Raw genomic sequence first — 23,941 nt, forward strand, 5'->3', positions numbered from 1 at the left:
CTGTAGTGAGTGAAGCAGGCGTTTCAGCTCTGCCATCTCTGAAGAAAGCAACGACACCGTCATAGAAAGTGAACCTTTCTCAACATGTGAATGTTCATCATCTCGCGATTTGGCCTTCTTAGCTGGGAGGGGAGCACCAGCTGCCGCCGACGCACTGCGCTTCCAAGTGCGCGAAGGGGCTACATCTAACTGCCCTAGTTTCACTGTAGAATTAGGGTCTAACTCGGCAAGACGGAGCCGTCATTCCGACATAGGCAAAAGGCTGCAGTGCATGCACGGGTCCGTGAGAGCCTCTCGCAGATGTTGAACACCCAAACACGACGGGCAGATGTCATGAACGTCGTCAGGGAGAAGATTATTAGTGCACAGCTTACAAGTCAGTGGAAAACCAGTGGCTATCGAGCTGTGAGCCATAGTTACTCGCTAATAACACCCTCGGATAGTACCGTAAGGTTAAGTTAAGCGGGATGAAAAAATGATAAAAATAAAATAAAACGATTAGCTCGGGTGAACCGACAGGTAATACCAACAAAAAATTTTACGAAAAAAGATAAAAAGTGTCTAAAATGGCCGGCGGATTGAACCGAGGGACAAAAAGTGTTACATGGATACGAGGAAAAAACACTCTAAGTAGATAACTTATGTCAACGGGAGACCGTTAACTCATAGCGCGGCAAACACAAGCCACCGGATTGCACCGAGAGGCACAGAGTGTTACAGACGAAGCAATATGAAAAAACAAAACTCACCAAGTGCCGTTAATTTAAATCCAAATCCTTGAAAATCCAAATCCTTGAAATGGCGTAGACACGCGCTGTCACAGCTTGTGAGGACGAATCTCGCTGCTCTTGTAAGCTGCACTTGACAGCGCGTCACTCAACCAATACAACCTATCTCAACTAGGCGAGAAAGCGAAAGAGGTAGAGTGCTGAGCTACTATAGCTTTACCCTCCAGGGCTCAGCATACGTCACGCCACGTGACTTTGCTGGTATATTCTCTCGACCTATCTAGCTGGCGCTGCGATAATCCATAGTGTTTACACTACCTCTGGTGGTCAGTAAGAATGAAACAGAACCAGGGATAACGCTAATATTACGTCATTGACAGGCGACAAGTGACAAGGGACGGGCACTATTTAAAATGAATTTCTCTGAATTTACAAATTCTTGGAAACATTTAGGATAATGTAAGTACATAATTGAAAGTAATATATAACACTGTACAAGTGGTTTTTGGATAATTTGATATAAATTCTTACAAATTGAAGGGTTAGTTAGAGAAAGGAGACAGCTGAGGAAGCAATGGAAAAGAGCAGAACAAAGTCAGAAGGAGGGACTCAATCTCTTACAAAGGGCCAAAGATAAGCTGGCAACATTACGCAGAGCTGAGCGCCTACGGAAACGCTACAAAAAGAAGGAACGTGCGAGGGCTAATTTCTATAAAGACCCATTCAAATTCGTAAAGAAGTTATTCACCAGTGAGAAGAATGGCACTTTAAAAACATCTAGGATTGAGCTAGAGAGATATTTGGAGGACACGCATACAGATGCAAAAAGGCATGAGCCTATGTCAATTCCATCAGACATACCACCTATCAACCCACCAGAATACCAAATGGAGGTCTGTGCACCTAAGTGGAAAGAGGTAGAGCAGGCTGTGAGAAAGGCAAGGGCTTCATCATCTCCAGGGCCTAATGGAGTTCCGTACAGAGTGTACAAGAGTGCTTCAGGAGTTCTGCGAATTCTGTGGAAATTGATAAAAGTGGCATGGGAAAAACAGGTTGTACCTAGAGCATGGCACAGAGCAGGTGGTGTCTTTATACCTAAAGAAAAAGATGCTACAAGCATCAGTCAGTTTCGTCCTATTTCACTATTAAACGTTGAGGGTAAGATTTTCTTCAGCATTATTGCCCAGAGATTGTCCACCTACCTTTTAAAGAATGGCTTCATTGACACCTCAGTTCAAAAAGCGGGCATTCCAGGGTTCTCAGGATGCTTAGAACACATCAATGTTATCTGGCAACAAATTCAGTCAGCTAAAAAGGAGAGGAAGGAGCTCCATGTGACATTCCTGGATTTGGCTAATGCATATGGTTCAGTGCCACATGAGCTTCTTTGGGCAGCATTTGATTTTTTTCAGAGTACCAATGTCAATAACAAATTTAGTGAAAGCCTATTTTGGAGATTTGCAATTCAGTTTCTCAACTCCAAAATTCAGCACTGCATGGCAATGCCTAGAGGTTGGAATAATGGCAGGATGCACCATTTCTCCACTGGCTTTTACCATGGCGATGGAAGTAATCATGAGGGCATCAAGATGGGTAGTAGGAGGAGAGCGCTTGGCTTCTGGGATGCGACTACCACCAATCAGAGCATACATGGATGACATGACAACCATGACTACAACAGTAGCCTGCACTAATCGGTTATTGGGGAAGTTAACAGATAATATTGAATGGGCACGAATGAAATTTAAGCCCTCTAAATCAAGGAGCATCTCGATAGTTAAAGGAAAGGTAGTAGATAAAACATTATTCATTAATGGTGAGGCAATACCAACAGTTTCTGAGAAGCCAGTGAAGAGTCTTGGGAGATGGTACGATGGGGATCTAAAGGACACAGTTCGGGTGGGAGAAGTTAGACGACAAGCAGTGGAAGGGTTGAAGAGCACAAACAGCTGTGCTCTACCTGGTAAACTAAAACTCTGGTGCTTTCAGTTTGGTCTACTGCCGAGGTTGCTGTGGCCACTGACCGTGTACGACGTTTCTTTGACAACAGTGGATAAGCTGGAAGTGTTGATAAGTTCATACATCAGGAAATGGTTGGGAGTTCCTCAGCAGAGTAGGACTTTATAGTAAAGGAATATTGCAGCTGCCAGTCTCTGCTTTAACCGAGGAGTTCAAGTGTGCCAAGGTCAGACTGGAAATGACCTTAGTAGAGTCACGCGACAAATGTGTAAGGGAGGCAGCCCCTGTGTTAAAAACTGGTAGAAAGTGGTCAGCAAAGAAATCTGTAGTAGAGGCAAAGGCTGCCCTTCAAATTAGGGATATCGTGGGACAGGTACAGCATGGGAGAGGGGGGTTTGGGCTCAGTTTAGCTCCTCCTAAATGGCACAAGGCAGGCCCAGCTCAAAGGAGGAAGCTGGTAGTCAACGAGGTGCGACAGCAGGAGGAGAGGATGAGGTGTATAAAGGCCATTTCCCAGGCCAAGCAGGGAGAGTGGATGAGATGGGAGAGTGTGGAACAACGTAAGATGGGCTGGCAAGACCTTTGGTCAATGGAAGAGAGTAGGATCAGTTTCCTTATTAGGTCAACATATGATGTTCTCCCATCACCGCAGAACCTAAACCTCTGGGTAGGAGAGGATCCCTCTTGTCCTTTGTGTTCATCACCTGCCACATTAAGGCACATTTTGACAGGATGTAAGGTGGCTCTTAGCCAAGGTCGGTTTACTTGGCGCCATGACCAAGTATTGCGATGTTTGGCTTTAGCATTAGAAGGCAAGCGTAACATGACCAATAAGTTGCCACCTGTTCTAGCAAAACATTACACGCAGAAGACAATATTCCTCCACCCAGGCGAGCAACCACCAAGAAAAGCTGTTAACACCAATTCTCGCCCAGGACAACTGGAAGCTGCTAGGGACTGGAAGATGCTGGCTGATCTTGACCAACGGCTTATTTTTCCACCTGAGATTGCCACCACTAACCTACGACCAGATATTGTTTTGTGGTCTGGATCAGCACGCATTGTTCAACTGATAGAGTTAACAGTGCCATGGGAGGATGCGGTAGATGAGGCATATGAGAGGAAGAAACTGCGGTATGCTCATCTGGCCACTGAAGCAGAACAGCGAGGATGGAGAGTCCAGGTTTATCCAGTGGAAGTGGGTTGTCGAGGTTTTGTGGCACACTCTACAACCCGGTTCCTCAGAGACATCGGATTCAGTGGCCAAGAGTTGCGTCGCACAGTAAAGAACTTATCTAAAGCAGCAGAAAGGAGCAGCAACTGGCTGTAGTTGAGACGGAAAGATTCTAGCTGGCTGTGTACAGGCCGCCACGCTACGGTTTCGTAGACTTCTTGAAAACTTGAAGAGTCTGTTGGTTTGTTCGTATACGTTCCTGTGGATATTGCGTGAATGACGGGTGGTTGGGCAGATATTGTGTTTTGCGGTAGGTGGTATGCCATACGGAACCGTTGTCCACTGAAACTGCATATTAACGCACCAGTGGGGCTCGACAGCCTTAGTCAAACGGGTTGGCGCGTATGGTCGGGTTGCGGAGAGATTGTGAGATTGTGGTTAGGTCTCAGCAGCAGGAGGGATGTAGAGGTCAGTAAGCTGGGCTGAGTTGAGTGGGGGACGGAGGGGGGTGACTCTGGGACGCCAGAGTCACTGTCGAGCCCTCTTGAGGTGTCGTGGGCTAGTCGACGAAACACTGAGGACGGAAGGTGCCCACTTGAAGACCCTAGAGATGTCCCCTACTCGGTTCAATCCAGACGGTTGTCGTGCTGGTCCTGTAGTTGCAGCCGTCGCGTGCGCTAACGCGCCAAGTACACTGCTGCCGTTAACGCCGGACAGAAGGGGAGTCACACCACCTTATGGAAAGAAGCGTAAATGGATGGAGAAGCATAGTTTACTGTAAAGCTACGTCTTAGTTTTGCTTATCTTGGCGAAAGCCGAGTACAAATCAGCATGAAGTTTTAACATCTACTCTCGTGTAATGGAAATCACCTTTAACAGACATGATGAGGTATACACTACAACAAAGTTGAACATGAATCATTCAATGTTTGCAAAGATTCAGGGAGATGCCCACCATTAGGAGAGCACTGAAGCATGCTGCCTTTGCTAAACTCTGTGCATGACTGAACGGTCAGATATTTCAACCTTATACACTGCTGCGTAATAGATAACATATGAGGAATACGCATGAGGCAAATTATTGAGATATCACACATCTGACATGCCTAGAAGCTCTCTCTCTCATATTTTCTCATAAGTCCACTTACATGTGTGTGAGTTCAATTCACCCAGCCAGAATCCAAATGTGATCCACTCAGATTTAAGCGTTGTTCCAAAAATCTGCCCTCATTTCACCCAAAGTGGAGAGAGCACTGGATTCCTCAGATGAAATGGCCCATTATAATCTTTGGTTTACTTCATGCTCTGTGTAACACATGTGTTGCCCATGAACAATCTCATGCATGCAAGTGAGTGGTTATGTGTTCAAGAAATTATTTTTTCAATTCAGTTTTGTGATGCTAGTTGCACAAAAATTACACAAGTTCAGCTTTAATTTTTTTGATAAAAGTTATTTGCACTCTAGCAGTAAAGATTAATATCCATTTAAACTCCTAACAAGTCTAAATTCATGTCTGTTTACAGTATATAATCCTTTGCCTATTAGATGCATGCAAATGCGACTCTTAAAGTATGTATAGTGCTTTGTGTACCAGGGTAACACAAAATATTTCTGCTTTTCCATAAGTGACACCTACTGTCAGAAAGTGAATTTTCATCTGACATTTTTTCGGACAAATCGTATTCGAATATCGGACTGAATTTCATGCTTAAAAAATCTGTTTAGGTAGATAGCTCACTAGACTTTTTGAGACACTGCTAATGTCCTCGTGTCACTGCAATCAGATTTTGTACTTGAAAGACAGATTAGATTTATATTACTGTTCCTTTCAATACAAGAGAAATATTTCAATGTCTGGTTTTGTGTTGAACAAGGACTGCAAAAATAAACAGGACTGTATCCTCATGGCATTGTGGCGTTGTTGGAAACCTGACACCACACTGTCCCCGACAGTGCTTACACAAACTCCTTGCACAAATAGCCTCACTTCCTGTCTTCCGGCTCCACTCTGCTGTCTTGGCTTTATGGTGAGATACAGCCTTAATAACACCCAGGGTTACCGTGGAATCTGACATTCCCCTTCAGCTGGAATGATCACTTAGAAGTCACGTTTTTCTTATAGGTTCATTGTTGACCAAAAGTTTATCAAGACAGACATGTCTCCTTTTCCCTGTCCCATTTTCTGAGCTGTTTCCCCGACTGTGCTGTCGCTGGGCCAGTGACACGATTAGCAGGAGTACCAGAGAAAACCTCCCTTATGAAATGTATGTGTCTTCCTGTATAAATTCCCCACTTATACCCTAATCCACACATCTGTCATCACCCTCCCCGTTTCCCTTCACATTTCAGACTCATTGCACAAACTGTCAGGTCTGCTGAGTTCACAGACATCCAAAGACCTTATGAGAACTCAGAGAGGTCTGGAAAATAATTAGTGAATGTGAATGGATTCAAATTAGGCTGTTGAATTCAATTGCTCCAGGATAAAGAGATTGATAATCACATTTCCTTGACTCATTGTGTCTGTGCAGAGCCTCCTCCTGCTATCACAGTGCCCTCCAATGTGACAGCGTATCCTGGTGCAAATGTCGTTCTGACATGTCTGGTCACCAGCACGGTGCACTTTAACCTGACTTGGCAGAGAGGGGACGTGGATGCAAAATTGGACCATCGCATACGTGTCACCGCCAACCTGTCCTTGGAAATCCAGCGAGTGAGTCCTGATGATGTCGGCTGGTATACCTGCAACGCAGCCAACGAGGGTGGAGTTTCCGCTTCTCGTGTGTACCTCAATGTGCAAGGTAAGTGTGTTTGTGTTTTTGATAAAGCAATAAGCCACAAAAGATTGATCATTACAACAGTTTTACTGTTGAGAGCAGCTTACTTCTTGCATATTCGTTCTGCTCCAATGCAATCATAATGAACTTTTTGCTCATTTTACTTCAATTCTAGTTCTAGATGCATAGAAAAAGCTATTCTCACTGGGCTTTTGGCAGTTCACTCTCCCGCTTCTCTCTAACACAAGATCTGTTTTCACTGCATCCTTTCTGTAGTATTTCACTGCAATATTTTATAGCACTTGTGAAAGTGATTTATGCCGGGCTTGCTCACTGTTTGCGATCCTGCAGTTTCCATTGAAACAGGCTCTGCGCCCCTTTCTTACACAGAATTAAGAAGACTTCCTCTGACAGTATACAACGCTGGCAGATCACTTTGCTTTCTCTCACTGGGTAAAATAACTTTTAAGTACAAAAGAAAAATGACAAATGATATCACAAATGAAAAGAGAAATGGGCTTTTTAACAGAACAGAACTGAAGTTTAACCCTCTGGGGTCGGTGGTCGCACCGGCGATACCAGCTCGCTTTTTTTCTTATCAGTGCAAAAGAGACTCTAAATACTCTGTTGATTTTGATCTTACATGTTGTACATCATTAGATCCTGTTAAGTCTCTATTTTTTTTTGTGGATACTCACAATAAAAACAAAGTGTTGTGCTTTTCGCCAAATAAAGAAAAATAAACATAATGCGAATTCTGCGTTCTCTCAGTCAGTGAAGTCCATTCTGAAACGCGTCCAAAAATGAACTGTAACTCAGCGAATACTCAGTCAAGCAGGAATACAGGCACACAGGCATGAAGCTTGAATTCTTTTCTTTTAAATGAAGTAATTTATATAAAAAACAAATATACTCAGTTAAAGCTGCAGTCCGTAGCTTTTCCTCTTTGTCGCCATCTCTCTGTTCGAAATCTGTAACTGCAGTGATTCGCGGAATTATCATCTTTACGTGGGTTGTAAATCGGCATGAAACAGCGCGGATGAACACAGTGTTTTGAGGCGAGTGGTGCTGTCAGTCACCGCGCTGTGTGGATACTGTCATACAGAATCACAGATTCACTTTTTGAAAGTTTGACCAACATAAGAATTTTCATAAGAAAATGTCTTCTGAACAAGTAAGTAACATCCATTTTTGTTCTGACCAACTTAGGGGGAAAAAGCATTCGACATGATAAGCTTCGTTAGATTTATTCAACGCGATTTACAGCAACCGTGCAAATTATAGCCTACTTTGTTCTCAAATTGTTCATGTTAACATCACATCAGCATTGCGTGACTAATGTTAAATTTAATGTGTTTTATGGTTACCTGTGTAGTTCAGAATTCATATTCTCCATAATAGCAAAACGAGAAAGGCACAACAAAGGAAACTCCATAACTGTGTGAATTAAGAAAACGTACTGTTACACGATTGAACTATTAAAATGTCTAAACTTACTTGTTCAGCAGAAAAAAGCCGTCTCTTCTTCCGTTTTGAACCCCTTCAAAACACGGAGTTCACGCACTTTTCAAAAGCCCCGCCGATGTTTAAATCCTTGTGTTCGCATGAGACGGTTTCTTTCTCTTTCTCTAGCCACCTTAAATCCGAAGTACGAAGTCTTTTGGGTTTTATAACTGCTGAACAGCTATTTTATAACTCTAGTTGACACTGATGATTGTTGTTTGGATCTTTCTGGATGCCATAAGTTTAATTATGTAAAGTGCTGCGAGAAAAGCCTATACATCTAAACATCTCGTCACACGCAGTATAGCCGGCTAGCCGAAACTCCTTCTTTATGTGTACGGGTGTGACGTAATGACACAAAGACATGCTCGAATTTCCCGCGGAAACCCACCAGTACCACTGGAATTAAAATCATTATTACAAGCTAACCGTTTTGAATCTAGCTATGGCAAGCAGATAGTTTTGACCACTGGCAGAATAAGTTTTTTTAAATATAATTATTTTGGATTATTTGTAACTTAAAAAAGCTACGGACTGCAGCTTTAATGTAATCTGTATGAAAAGAGAGATATGTCAGTCGTTTTCTTTTCAGCTCATTATAGCTCATTAAGTTTTAATGTGACCACGCCCACTGAAACCGCGCGCTATTCAAACGCAAATAATCTGAGGCAAGCCACGCATACGTGTCAACGCCCACAACAGCTGGATAAAACACATCAAGTTTAATAAGAATCATTTACTTTACGTCGTCTTGCTACACTGTGAGGAATAATACTATCTAATAATCCTGGAAAATTTTACCTCAGAAGTGCTGGTAGTTTCATTTCGAGGAGCAATGCATCAAGCTGTAAGTTATTGTAGTAAGTTATTTATTCTTAAGTGCTTTGTTCTAATCGCGATATGGAATAGTGTCTGTAAACCGCAAAAGACTGTTTAAATATGAATCGCATGTCTGTGTGTGAATGAATGAATGAATGAACGGCACAGGCGCGTGCTGTTGTTTACTACAGCTGTACAGCGCGCATCTGTGCCGTTCATTCACACTCGACCAAGCTTTGACCAAACTATATTGCTATAGCCTACTGAGATGAGTAAAAATAGACTGAAATATGTTGAAATAAAATGTCTTTGAATAAGCAACAAACTGCAAATTAACATTTATATGCTATATATCATAAACACGATATGTTACAGACTAAATATGAATGTTAAGACAAGATTCCGTTGATTAGTTTTGGATAAATTATAAAGTTTTTACTGTAAAAAAAAAAGACTACTGCCACATCAAATAAGCTTTTGTTCGCCAATTTCTGCTCATATGTTAAATAGTATAGGATGGGATGTTTTGTCAAAAATAAAGTAGGTATATCGAATTATCAACTAAGATTTTATTATAGTGTTTGTTCCAAAATTCAAACTAATGAATCCTTACCTTTGAAATATGTATGATAAAATATATACCTTTTACAAAAAAAGATTACACTTGAAATATTAGTAAAATTGTAATGGTTGTTGTAATTGTAATTATTGTAATTGTAATAATTGTAAAAAACAAATTTTTTTGTGTTTTATTAGTGACAAATTTGGGGAGAGGATACAAATTCCAAAACTTTCTGAAAATACAGTATGAGAATTAATAACTACACAATTACTAGAAATGTTTGCCTTATTTCAGAAACTTTAAGTTTTAGTTTTTTTCAATAACCATGTATACACTCACCTAAAGGATTGTTAGGAACACCTGTTCAATTTCTCATTAATGCAATTATCTAATCAACCAATCACATGGCAGTTGCTTCAATGCATTTAGGGGTGTGTTTCTGGTCAAGACAATCTCCTGAACTCCAAACTGAATGTCAGAATGGGAAAGAAAGTCGATTTAAGCAACTTTGAGTGTGGCATGGTTGTTGGTGCCAGACGGGCCGGTCTGAGTATTTCACAATCTGCTCAGTTACTGGGATTTTCACGCATAACCATTTCTAGGGTTTACAAAGAATGGTGTGAAAAGGGTAAAACATCCAGTATGCGGCAGTCCTGTGGGCGAAAATGCCTTGTTGATGCTAGAGGTCAGAGGAGAATGGGCCGACTGATTCAAGCTGATAGAAGAGCAACTTTGACTGAAATAACCACTCGTTACAACCGAGTAGAGTTGGGGTATTTGAACTCGGACTCGGACTCGAGTCCAATTTTGAACAAACTCGGACTTGTCACGCACTTGGATGAATTTGTACTCGGACTTGACACGGACTCGGACATTTTAGACTCGGAAGAATGTCCGAGTCCAGTCGAGTCCGGGCACTAGAGGACACAAAAATTATTCAAAAACGAAACGAAACTACTTGTGTTGTTTCCGCGTTGAGCATTGTAGCCAATCACAGACATGTATATTAAGCGCATGAACACAGTGGCAAATCAGAGGCGTTTTAGTCTACATGCGGAGAATTCGCTCTAAATGTATGTTCAGAATCAGCACGAGCTTTATCCTTTTGCAAATCCCCTCATAATCAACAAAGTCTAGACGCGATATAAATGAGAGATTCACTGTGCAGTGCGGACAACTTCAGTGTTTATGACGAGAGTTTAAGGGAGAGTGCAGAACGCGGTAAGTAAGTGATGGCTTAAAGGGAGCGCTATTGACAATCTAATAGTTTTGTTTTTCGTGCTTCTAGAGGACCAGTGGTTACGTTCACACAGTAAATTATAAAGAGTGATAAATGCATTTAAATGTGGGAGTGAATCCGCCAAATTTTAGTCATGTGAGTCATGAAATTGCGATGATTGACATAGTAACCATAGCAACATTTTGGCGTCTAATAGTTTTATGATTTTTGGTACATTTACACTTTAGTTTACAAACACCTTTCAGAATCTCCAAAATGTAATTTTTATTTATTTATAAGAAAGGATCATAAAAACATTGTTCTGTTTAGTACTGCACTGAAAAAGCTTTTTTACATAACAGATGTTTAATAGCCTAGTCCACAAGAAAAAATACAAACACAAAATACAAGACAAATTAACTTGTTTTTTATATTGTGTGCCATTACCTGAATGATCCACAACTGTTTTTTTTGTGTGTGTTTTTTTGTTTTTGTAATGGTTGTTCATGAGGAAAAATCCTCCAGCTCCTGCACATTCTTTGCTTTTCCAGCATCTTCTTCATATTTGACTCCTTACTAGCAGTGGCTGTGATTGTGAGATCCATCTTTTCGCACTGGTGACAACTGAGGGACTCACGCACAACTATTACAAACCCTGCAAACATTTAGTGATGCTCAAGAAGGAAGCATCTGTTAAGAGCCAGGGGGTGTAAACTTTTGAACAATGTAAATTGGTGTAAATTGTTCTTACTTTGTTTAGAAATTAATTAATTAATTTAGTCCTGCCCTTCAGAGGCTAAAAAAGATATTAGCATGTAAAACAATATTAGAAAAATTTAATCATCACATCATCTTGCTAAAAATTGTACCCACTGGCTCTTAATGCATCGTGTTGCATTCTTGAGATTCTGATTCTGACATTGCAGATTCTGAAAGATGTACAATAGGTAAACGTATCACTGTGACTATACATTGCAATAATTTTATAAGGTTTAAAATATTAATTTAAGAGCTCAGTGGTGAGACCAAAAAATGGTGTGTATTGATTTCTTTTTGCAGTTCTGATTTTCATTCATGTTTAATTTGTGCTATAACTAGAAGAGATTATCAGTTCATGTGCTGCTTGAACTGAGGCCTACACATTAAAGCACCACAAAACAGTATTTATTGTTTGAATTTCATAATTATTTAAAAAAAAAAATATTAAAATAATTTAACTTTTATTTCATACCAAAAGTAGGCTGCTCTGTCTTGTATGTTGGCACATTGTCAGTGTCCTCTTTGCTCCGCAATATATTTTTCACTGTGTGAGAACATGTGAAGTGAGAGCGGAATGGCTTATCGGAGATAGCAACAGTAACTAAGAGGGGCGGGTCTTTGTGAAAGGTCAATTTCAAATCATTTAAATTTTTGTGGACTCGGCCGGACTCGACTCGGACTCGGATGTTAAGGACTCGGACTCAAGTCCGACTCGGCCCTCTTTGGACTCGGACTTGGACTCGGACTCGATTGTTAAGGACTTGGACTTGACTCGGACTCCACAAAGGTGGACTCGGACCCAACTCTACAACCTAGGTTTGCAGCAAAGCATTTGTGAAGCCACAACACGCACAACCTTGAGGCGGATGGGCTACAACAGCAGAAGACCCCACCGGGTACCACTCATCTCCACTACAAATAGGAAAAAGAGGCTACAATTTGCAAGAGCTCACCAAAATTGGACAGTTGAAGACTGGAAAAATGTTGCCTGGTCTGATGAGTCTTGATTTCTGTTGAGACATTCAGATGGTAGAGTCAGAATTTGGCGTAAACAGAATGAGAACATGGATCCATCATGCCTTGTTACCACTGTGCAGGCTGGTGGTGGTGGTGTGGGGGATGTTTTCTTGGCACACTTTAGGCCCCTTAGTGCCAATTGGGCATCGTTTAAATGCCACGGCCTACCTGAACATTGTTTCTGACCATGTCCATCCCTTTATGGCCACCATGTACCCATCCTCTGATGGCTACTTCCAGCAGGATAATGCACCAAGTCACAAAGCTCGAATCATTTCAAATTGGTTTCTTGAACATGACAATGAGTTCACTGTACTAAAATGGCCCCCACAGTTACCAGATCTCAACCCAATAGAGCATCTTTGGGATGTGGTGGAAAGGGAGCTTCGTGCCCTGGATGTGCATCCCACAAATCTCCATCAACTGCAAGATGCTATCCTATCAATATGGGCCAACATTTCTAAAGAATGCTTTCAGCACCTTGTTGAATCAATGCCACGTAGAATTAAGGCAGTTCTGAAGGCGAAAGGGGTCAAACACAGTATTAGTATGGTGTTCCTAATAATCCTTTAGGTGAGAGTAAACAATATTCTCTCAAAAATACAAACATGTACATACATGTTGCTCACATATGGTAGCCCTGTTTGTGCTAAATAGAGTGTAAAGACACCTTTGCCATTAATATATTTATAAGCAACTGGAAAAAGCACAAATGTCAGTGCATGTCAACTCATCTCAAGGACCCCAAAAACACCTTAGACCCCAGAGGGTTAATAAGTCGTTCACAGAGAACGTGTTTTTGCATTCCACTGTGCTGCTTTTCCTTTGTTTTTCTGTGTAAGCATACTGTAGACAGATAAGTTTGGCTGTTGCGCTCACCGTCTTTTGCAGCATCTCGCACATGACAGCGTTCTAAATACATTTTTTTTTTTTTTAAATTTGTGTTCTGTCTGAATGGCCCCTAAGAAAACGTCTCATAACACCCAACCAAAGATAAGTGTGATAAAAGACTCGGTTGAGCTTCAGAGATGATTAATTATGTGACCTCACTGACCTTAAGTGTTGCATATTGCTTACAGAATCAAGGCTTGTTTTCTGTTTCTCATACTGAGGCAATTTTTTATTAGTCATGCTCTGTTGTAATGAATTAAAAATAAGCTGTTTTGATTTGAAAGTATGTGGTTTGTAGGTAATATTGATGGATAGATGTGACTTGAGATTGTCTTTTATGATGATTAAATGTGTCAAGCCCCTGAGGGCCGGGTTTGAATTTTATTAACAGTAGAGCGGGAGTGACATAAACTGTATAATTTTACCTCATTGTTGAGTGATGAGTCTCTTTGTTTTCCACAACATTCTTTCCCAAGACCTGAGGAACTGGTTTTCCCTGCATCACACTTTAATTCTTTTTGGCTCTGTCTTGGTTTCTGCTCTCTCTCTCTCTCTCTCTCTCTCTCTCTCTCTCTCTCTCTCTCTCTCTCTCTCTCTCTCTCTCTCTCTCTCTCTCTCTCTCTCTCTCTCTCTCTCTCTCTCTCTCTCTCTCTCTCTCTCTCTCTCTCTCTCTCTGCCTCAGTATAATTTTTTGTCTTTATCTCTCGAAATTCAGTATTTACGATTCAAGAAGCTTTATTGACATAGTAAAAAATGCTTTGCTTGGCCAAATCATTTGTTCCATGGAATACACATACATATACACACCATTTTGAAATAATAATCTAATTACATTTAAATGAAATAGAAATAATAGTATTAGCTCTAATTTTGTGTTAAAATATTTAAAGAAATATTTCTGTTTGTCTCTGCCTGCTTGTCCCTGTCTATCAGTCTCTGCTTCCTTTTCCCGTACCCTCTATTTTTGTTCTGCTGCTACACTTTAGGCCACTTCGTATTTTTTTTGTGTGTCAGTCTTTGGCTTTTGTGTGTGTGTGTGTGTGTGTAATCACCACCTGCTGGGATTCCTGTGCTGTCCTAGTCATTAGGGGCCCTTTGAAGTGGGACTGCTGACATAGTGTTACCTGGCCAATCCACAGAGTCATCTGCCCTAATGCTTAGCTTTACACAACATTACTTACTTTGACCTGTACTGTCCACACACACCGTTTACAACCCCGGTCCCAGTCAGATATACATCTATGTGTTTAGAGGGTCCAGAGACCCAAATAATATTTAGCCATTTAATATTGGGTATTCCAACTACTTTTGCCATTTACATTGCCATGAAGTATGAAGTTACAGTTTGAACATTTTGCAGTAAATGTGTTAACGTCTAAACAAATATTTTGATATTTACTGCAGTTACACTGTTTTAAGTGACCTTGCTGCCACAGGATTTGCATACTAAAAATGTGTTTTAATATGCATACAGTAGACATTCAATTTACAGAAACATAGTAACTGTTTGAATTATAGTAGCCTCAGGCAAAAAAGCGTAGATGACGAGGTGTTAGTGATGCTTAGCGTCAGAGAGTTGTTAAAATTTGGCCTTTAGGCAGACCAAGTCTATTAGAGTACAATTTAGTGACTAAGACTTGGGATAATTACAGCTTTACTACTAGACACAAAGTGACCTCTCAACGGCAATGCTTTAACTGCCTGAGCATGCAACACACAATGGCTCTCCCTTGCACAATAGACTCTTTTTGTTTGACAGGTCTCGTTTTGGGTCCACTTTAATCATGACAAAGTGGGGTTCTGGAAATTACATCACTCATCCCTGTCAAGCTTTCCATTTGAAATACAGTAGAAGACCTGTAAATCTCTGTTACAACATTGTGTAATGTTAGCCATATTACTGACTTGTAGCAGTGATTTGCTCTGTTCCAAAAACCTTGTGATCTGCCTACAGCGTTTTACCCTGTTCCGAAAGGTAGGCAACTTATTCTGCATACTAAGGGCACGTTTACACGACAACCATGTACTAAAAACGGAAAAAAAAATTCCTTTACGTTTTTCAAGAACAATTTTCAAAAATTCTTGAGAAGCTTTTTGTTAAAAAATTTGATTGTTTTCTTGAAAAAAATTCTTTGATACACGATAATCAGTTTGGGTTTCGAAGCACCCGCTCAACAACTATGGCTTTGTTGAAAATCACAGAAGATATTACTACAGAATTGGAGAATAAAAATCATACGATTGGTGTTTTTATTGATCTTAAAAAGGCCTTCGACACTCTTGATCATGGTATATTGATATCTAAATTACAGACATATGGAATTAGAGGTGTAGTATTAAATTGGATTATTAGTTATTTAGCAAATAGACAACAATATGTAGAGTATATAGGCCATGAATCTAAGTTGGAACTCATACAGTGTGGAGTCCCTCAAGGTTCTGTGCTGGGGCCTAAATTATTTTCTTTATTTATTAATGATCTCTGTGACGAATCAAAGATTTTACGTTTTGTTCTTTTTGCAGACGATACAAATTTTTTTGCATCGGGGAAAAACTTAAACGTACTAATGAAAACTATTGAACAAGAATTGGTCCTACTTCAGAAATGGTTTAATAAAAATAGACTGTTATTAAATTTAAGTAAAACAAAATTTATGTTGTTTACAAATCAAAAATGTTCTGAAAATGTTAGTTTGAGTTTTAATGGAATAACTATTGAGAGAGTGTCAGAATTTAGGTTTTTAGGTGTACTCATTGATGAAAATTTTAAATGGAAGTCACATATAGCTTATGTAAGAAATAAAATTTGTAGAAACATTGCCGTTATGAGTAAAGTAAAGTTTATGTTAAATTATAAGGCAATGAGAATCCTATATTGTTCTTTTATTTTGCCATATTTGATGTATTGTTTGGAGATTTGGGGGAATTCTTATTTTACAAATTTAGTGCCTTTATTTATTTAGCAAAAAAGGGCTTTAAGAATAATTCATGGAGTTGCTCCAAGAGAACACACTACAGGACTGTTTCTGGAGTCAGGACTACTCAAATTGAAGGATTTGGTTTCTTTACAAACTTTGTTAGTTGTTTATAAAGCTAAACACTGCCTGTTACCACATGGACTGCAAACCCTTTTTACTTTAAATAGTGAGACAAGCAGAAGAAATAATGATTTCAAACAACCTTTTGCTGGAAATACCCTCAAACAAATGTGCGTTTCAGTTTCTGGTGTGAAAAGATGGAATCTTCTAGAAGATGATCTAAAATGTTGTTCAAATATCTTACAATTTAAAAATAATTATAAACAAAAGATACTTAATTTATATAAAGATGAATGTGAAAACTAATAAAATTATTACAACAATTATGTTTTCGGTGTTATTTTGGTTGTTGAACCTGCCATTATTACATCTTTGTTGTTTTTGTTTGTTTAGTATTATGTAAGCAGAATTAGTATTAATAGATGATAATAATAATAATAATAATAACAATAATAATAATGAACAAAGAGAGAAAAAATGTGTTATAATTGAAAGTAGATTATATCTGGTCTGGGCTATAGTCTGTATATGTATGTGTATATGTGTGTATATATATTTCCTATTTTTGGTGTTTGTCATTTTATGTCGGTGAGGTCATCTAATTTGTGAATCTTGTTTTTGTAGGAATGGGGTAGGAGTTTATAAGATTTTTTTTCTTCATCCTACTCCTGTTCTTTTTGTCATGGAATGTACTTTTGTTGTGTTTGTTGGATTTGTTAGGTTGTTCTTGTGGTATTTTGTGTTGCATTACCATGAAAAGAGAATAGAACAATAAATGAAATGAAATGAAAATGAAAGGTTTAGCGTACAGTCGACAACATTGTCAAAACGATCCCCGTTCACACAGATCCATGAAAATGACTAAAAAGTAAAAACGCTGTGCATTCTAGGCAAGTAGTTGGCGATGTCACTTTGTAAAGAAACACTACATGCTTATAGACTGAACACATAATACTCATGCGCATGACATCACCATTTTCACAAATTCGCATTCTTGTAGTTTACAGGCGATAATGGTATTGTTCCCAAAAACTTCCACTTTGAAACCCGTTTTCAAAAGTTTGTGTTTTCAGCCCCCTCAAAACTCCTTTGTTGTGGAAATGAATGGCCAAAACCCAAAACATAAAAATTGTCAGTTTTTTGTGTAAACACCCCCTAAAATATCTCATTATAGCTAAGATACCTGATATTTTGAGGCAGCATTGCGTGTATTCACAGAGAAAACAATACCAGACTGCAGTGTCAAGGTCAGTAGGTAGAAGACCAAAGGTCGAATTCATGGTAGAAGACGAGGTGAGAGAAAGAGATAAACTATTTTTATCAATATTTTGGGTCAGGGTTAGCCTATACCTTTCAAAAGTTTATGGTTAGTAAGATTTTTTATGTTTTTGAAAGTGTCTTTTAAAATATATGTGCTATGTTTTTTTATGCTTGTTGCCATATTGCAGCATTATCTTAGCAACATGCTAACGCCAAACTCTATTGAAATCAGTTATGTCGAGTCTCCCCTGCGCTATTTGAATGAGACGCAGAGTAGCTGTCTATGTAGAGCGTTCTAAATAAAATTACTTATGCGGTTCCATTTCAGTTCCATTTCACTTATGCTGTTTATTTCTGTTAGCTAGTAAGCTGCCTATATAGGCAGATCACTAGGTTTTGGAACAGAGCTATGATGTATATTTCCTGTCTCTGCCAATGATGTCACATCCTGCTCTGTTGGCATATGGGACAAGCAGAGACTGGAGGTCAGAGAACAGTAGAGACATGCATCAGATTGGCTTCAGCAGTGAGAAAACACTCTCATTCAGCAGGGGCTGCACATCATGAATTGATCAAGAGCATGCCTCTGCTTTAGCAGCTCAGAGAATCTGGAACCAATAATCTCACTTTAGTGTTTCTGTAAAAAAAGAAGAAATGATAGGAGAATTGCTGTGAAATATGTTTGGCTGGCTTCAGAATCATATCATGGGTGTAAAGCAGGAAATTTTTTAAAAGGGTATTGTGGAGACCACATGTGAACATTACTTCGATGCAGTTATGTTCTTTACAAACACACATCTATAGTTAAGATTGTACTAATGACTAATTGGTTGGTGAATGTAATTATTTTCTAAATATTTTCTAAATGTCTGTAAATCTCATCCAACTGTTTGATATTTTCAAATATTACCTGACAGATTGATAATAAATTTACTTTAGTACAGTGATCAGTCCTTTTCACTCCAAGAACTTTCAAAAACATGCCTCTACCTACCTTTCTGCAAAACTACAAAAATGAACCAATATATACAATTCACTGCAGTTTCCTGCTGAAATGAACACTAGTGGCAGTAAAACACTAACAACTTTTATTCCTTTTCACACAAATTATGATTGATAAAGACTTATTTTCACACGGTTCTTTGCACAATATTGTGTTATGACCTCAAAACACTTTTACCAAAGCTCATGACTTCTAAAGCAATACATTGTGATGTTTGCATCACATAACCAGCTCAATATGTATAGCTTTTCAAATCAATAAACTTGCTCGCTGCCTCACCTGATACAGCATTACATTTGTGATGCAGAGCTCTCGAGTACGATTCACAATAAAAGAGATCAAAGACTTGAAGAAGCAATCTAAAATGGCATGGTTGCTTCAGCAAAGACATTTTTCAGTTAAGTTTAAGGTAGGGTTTAGCGTTTCATTTCCGAACTGCCACGATAAATACATCAACCAACGTGACAAAACGTTGCCAGATTTACATTCATCTGTTTCGGATCAAACTGAACATGCTTTTAGCTCACTGGACATTTCACTTTGAAAGTGTCCTGAAAAGTGCAAGAAGCAACGAAGATACTGTGGTGAGCAGGACGGCCGAGGGACGTGAGAGAACGTCGCGAGGCCGGTGGTGCGATTGCTAATGAGCAGCACCTGTGAAGCACACCGGTCTCGCATCTCTCACGGAGGAGCGGAAGCATAAAGGGGAGCGACGGGGTGGATGATCGAGAGAGGAACAGGCCTGCTTTTGTTTGTATTTTGTTATATTTTATTTTGGTAGCCAGCAGTCGTCCGTGAGGGGCTGCTGGCAGGTATTTATATTTTATTTTCGGTATTTTGTTTGTTTATTTTATTTAAATAAAGTTTTATTTGATTGTTCTCCGGTTCCCGCCTCCTTCTTCCCTGAACTTTGCTACAGATACATTTAGCAGAACTTGTCTTAGAAACAGCTGGTCCATTTGGTTATGTTATCAAACATCATGATCACCTCATTTTCATACTAGAGCCACCAGTGGTGACGGTTGACCCTCGGAACCAGACGTTCCGCACCGGTCAGGAAGTTTGGATCAGGTGTTCGGCCAAAGGCTACCCCTCACCCATGGTGGTGTGGATACACAATGATATGTTCATTATGGGCTCCAGCAGGTAACAAATACAAGTCTTACTTTTGTCTCTATTTGTTAGCCTTTACTGTAGTGTTCCTAACTTGTTATGCTTTACTCACCCAGGCACAGAATGACCACTGATGGCACACTGGTCATCAGGAACATGGGGCCAAAGGATGCTGGGACATACGGATGCTTGGCGAGTAATGTGGCAGGAACTGACACTCAAACTGCTTTTGTCAGCTACGTCGGTCAGTAAAGAGATAAATTGTGTAACACCACTAAATGAAAGCAAAAAATCCCAAACCAAAAGTCTAAAATGTTATTTGGGATTTTTTTTTACTGCTAAACTTCTCACAACACTAAATAAGTGAGACATTTGACTCATTCAGTCCCACCCTATGGTTATACTCTAGTCTTTAATTAGGTTTCCTGTGATCTTTTCCCCTCTATAGAGTCTCCACAGGTGACAGTCCCTCACTCTGACCTGCTGATTGGTCTAGGACAAACAACCATTATGGAGTGCAGGGTCACGGGAGTTCCACATCCTGATGTCCTGTGGTACAAAGGTCAGCTAGTGTCCTCCTAAACCTCTGGACATCCTACTGTCATTTATGCACACCTTCTGTTTTGGCACTGTCAGCCCTAATGTACTGTATGTTTGATCTTCAGGTGACATTCAGCTGAAGCCATCTGCAGTTTTAAGTATAGACCCTCAGCGCAGCACTCTGAGCATTCAGCAGACTCTGGACACACATGCAGGAGAGTACACATGTGTGGCGGTGAACTCAGCTGGATCTGCACAGGGGTACATCACGCTGGATGTGGGATGTAAGGCTATATTACACACCCTTTATTCGAATTAGGGTTGACTGAGACATTTAGCTGAACTCATATAGGTGGAGGGTGAACCAACTCCAGGGTAAGGCTAAGGAGATGTGCTACCCCTTTAAAAACATATTTAGATACATTTCCTTAAAATATACTATCTAGTTACGTGGCACCGCACAACCTACACTTTTTGTTTTGTTATGATGAGAGGATTTGCCAACGTGCAGAACTTCAACTCGCCACTGGATGCGTGGATTCTAACTTAAACATCCCTGATGGGCCATTGTGTTCAAGAAGTCAACAGATATGTTTGTGATTGGCTACATTCCTCAACGCTGCAAAAACACGTTGTAAATAGAAACCTTTTGATGCTTTCCAGAGCACAAACCCAGAAACTCACCGAATTGTTTGGCAAATCTATTTCGCCAGTAAGCTATTATTACGGAGAAAGTTAACTCTTGACCAGGAGTTATGGGCAGCTTTCTCCTCTAAAAGCAATCAGAAGCAGCAGCAGGCAGTGTTTTGAGTAAGAAAATTCCAAGCTAGTCTCAAGTCCGTGGCAAGGGGACGCCTTTTTATGGCTGACGTCTTTTAAAGGGGTCATTTAATGGTACATGCACTTTTACAAGTTGATTGTACTGAAATGTGTGTTGGCAGTGCCTGTACACAACCATAATGATAAAAATCCATCCAGTGTTTTTGTTTTAATCTCCTTATATTTCCCCTGCCTCAAATTGAGCCGTTCGATTTTGTGACGTCACTAAATCGGACGCCCCTCCCACGATTGTTGATTGACAGCAGCATTTCCACACAGACCCGCCCTGAGCAAGCTGTCATCATAGTCCGCTATTGTTGATACGCTGGAGCAGAATGGCGTCTAAGCGATTGTGGTGTTCTGTTTTTGGGTGTAATAACGAACACAGCAGTCAGTTGGATGTTCCTTAATCCGAACCGCTGAAGACGCAGTGGCTGAGTTTTGTTTTCGAAGGGAATATTCCCAACGATCAACGTCGATGCTTTGCGCGAATCATTTCTCACCAGACTGCTTTATAAACGAGGTTCAGTATGAGCTGGTTTTGCTAAGAAGCTGCTTCTGAAAAAATAATCGGTACCAACTATTCATCTTCCTGCTGCACCTCCAGAAGAAGTTCTTTGCGGCCGTCATCTTGTTCCGGGTCCGACTCCGGTTCAAATTGATATGGTTGCACAGATGTGTCAAAACAGCCCAAAGAACAGAGGGGCGGGGTCAGAGCCGGCTCCAGACTGCGCTCAGCAGGGGGGCATTTATTTTCAATGGGTGGGCACTGTATGGGGACTTTTTTTCGGATATCAGATATCCTATATTTATTATTGCTACTGCCTTTTCTGTTAGCTATTACCATGAAGTGATGCAACCCATACAATAAACACATAAACCATTACACATTGTTGCAAGACGTGCAAAAAAGTTGATTAAATAAAGGCCTATACAAAAAAATTGCAAGACCGACTCTGACCACAGCTTTTATTATAAACAAAGCTAACGAACATGCACACCGTCTCTCACTGACAGGATATAGTTTAACTGCTACTGCTATCTCACTGGCGGAAGAGAAAAAAAAAAAGCTATACATCTTTATTCTGCTTTGCTCTAACATAAGCGTTTACAGTAGCCTACTATTAAAAAGCATCATGTAGTTACCTTTATCGTTAATCGACGTAGAAGGAGAAACTGTGGTTTTGAACTATTTTGTAATGTCCATTTTTGGAGCGTTTTCATCTGTTTGCTTTGTTTTGAATGCAGCCAGGAATCTCGCGCCAACTGAAAGACATTTCATTCATTATTAACGTGCGTGATTGGGGGGGGGGGGGGTTTCCTCACAGCGCCACACTGTGGTTTTATGTTGACTTTATTATATTTTCAGCTAATGGGAAGTTTGTAGACATATATTTTTATTATTTCTCACTGAAATGTGAATTAAATTAAACTGATATTAGTTTGTAAATTATATCATAATTCAATTTGGGGGGGCATCAAATACATTGGGCATTGCCCCCAATGCCCCCCCATACCGCCGGCACTGGGCGGGGTTGAGCAAAGCTCATTATCATTTAGAGCTGTTTTTGACCAGGTTATATTAGTGTTTTCTTACAATACTAATTCAAATTTTTAATAAAAGTATATTACAAAGTTTTCATTTAGACCCTAAAGATTCATATTAACTTGTACAAAAATGGCATTATTTGACCCCTTTAACTGTCTATTGAAGACCCCTACTGTATATATAAATGAATCAGACTACTGTTTTGTTCTTTATTCGATCTTTTAACTGTATTCCACAGCTACTCCTCAGTTCTCACAAAAGCCATCAGATCTGTCTGCTGATATCGGCACGAACGTCACCTTGCCGTGTCATGCAAGAGGCCACCCAGAACCTCAGCTCTCCTGGAGACGAGATGACAATGTCTCACTCTTCTCTCAGCACCGCGGTCCCAGTACTGTCACTAAAAAAATTGATGGGGGCCTTTTCATCACCAGTCAGTGCCTCTCTTTTCCTTTTCTCTCTCTCTTGAGTTTTTATCAACAAAAGTCTACTATTATTCTTAATTTTTATATTATGATATACATTTATTTAACACAAGGAATTTTTTTAGAATTCAGCACTGGATGTACTTAAACTGTTAATATTTTTTCTTTCGTTTTTAATTATTTATTTTTGTATTTATTTATTTATAAAAATGATGACTGAAGAAAGAATATTTTCAGAGAAATACAGCATTGGATGCTTTTAAACTGAAAATATTTTTTGTGTGTGTTGCATTTAGTTGCATTTCTTAATATTTACTTTTATAAGAAGATACAAGTAGTGTTTTAATGAATTTTACAAATTGCAAAGGTTCATATGATTTTCTGTCCTTTGCCTTTTAGACCTCTCGGTAGAGGATGAGACCACTTATGTGTGTGAAGCTCAAAACCACTTTGGCAAAATCCAGGCCAAGGCCAAAGTCACTGTCACTGGACTCGGTATGACATCTGAAATATGCTGCAGTTACAACTGAAGAGTTATGTTTCAAGTTTATGCTGATCCTTCTGTCAGCAGCTCACTTGAAGGAAGAAGCTGGTGTGGGATATTAATTGTTTTGCACTTCCTTTATCTTAGTCACATGCACATTTTCTTGGCCTGAGGCCCATAAGCTTTAGTTTGCGATGTTTGGGTCCATATGATTTTACAGTAAAAGGCTCAGGGGTACATGTGTTTCTGGTTAAGAGAGAAAAGATGCAATAATAGAAGGCGAACACCAGACTTAGTTCAA

The 23,941-nt window shown here is 39.8% G+C and overlaps 1 protein-coding gene across 2 annotated transcripts in view; it reads left to right on the top strand.

The window, feature by feature from the left end:
* The window catches only part of hmcn1 (hemicentin 1), a 122,999-nt gene that overhangs the window by 38,802 nt on the left and 60,256 nt on the right, over positions 1–23,941 (top strand). For both annotated transcript variants that reach the window (XM_056269530.1, XM_056269531.1), the window contains exons 11-17: positions 6,394–6,663; positions 19,715–19,856; positions 19,940–20,067; positions 20,272–20,385; positions 20,489–20,647; positions 22,970–23,164; positions 23,556–23,651. In XM_056269530.1, coding sequence (XP_056125505.1) covers positions 6,394–6,663; positions 19,715–19,856; positions 19,940–20,067; positions 20,272–20,385; positions 20,489–20,647; positions 22,970–23,164; positions 23,556–23,651 — 1,104 coding nt within the window. The remainder of the gene's footprint in view (positions 1–6,393; positions 6,664–19,714; positions 19,857–19,939; positions 20,068–20,271; positions 20,386–20,488; positions 20,648–22,969; positions 23,165–23,555; positions 23,652–23,941) is intronic.

This window comes from Rhinichthys klamathensis, unplaced genomic scaffold, assembly GCF_029890125.1.
Source record: "Rhinichthys klamathensis goyatoka isolate OS25496 unplaced genomic scaffold, OSU_Roscu_1.1 h1tg000281l_1, whole genome shotgun sequence".
In the NCBI taxonomy this organism is placed as follows: domain Eukaryota; kingdom Metazoa; phylum Chordata; class Actinopteri; order Cypriniformes; family Leuciscidae; genus Rhinichthys; species Rhinichthys klamathensis.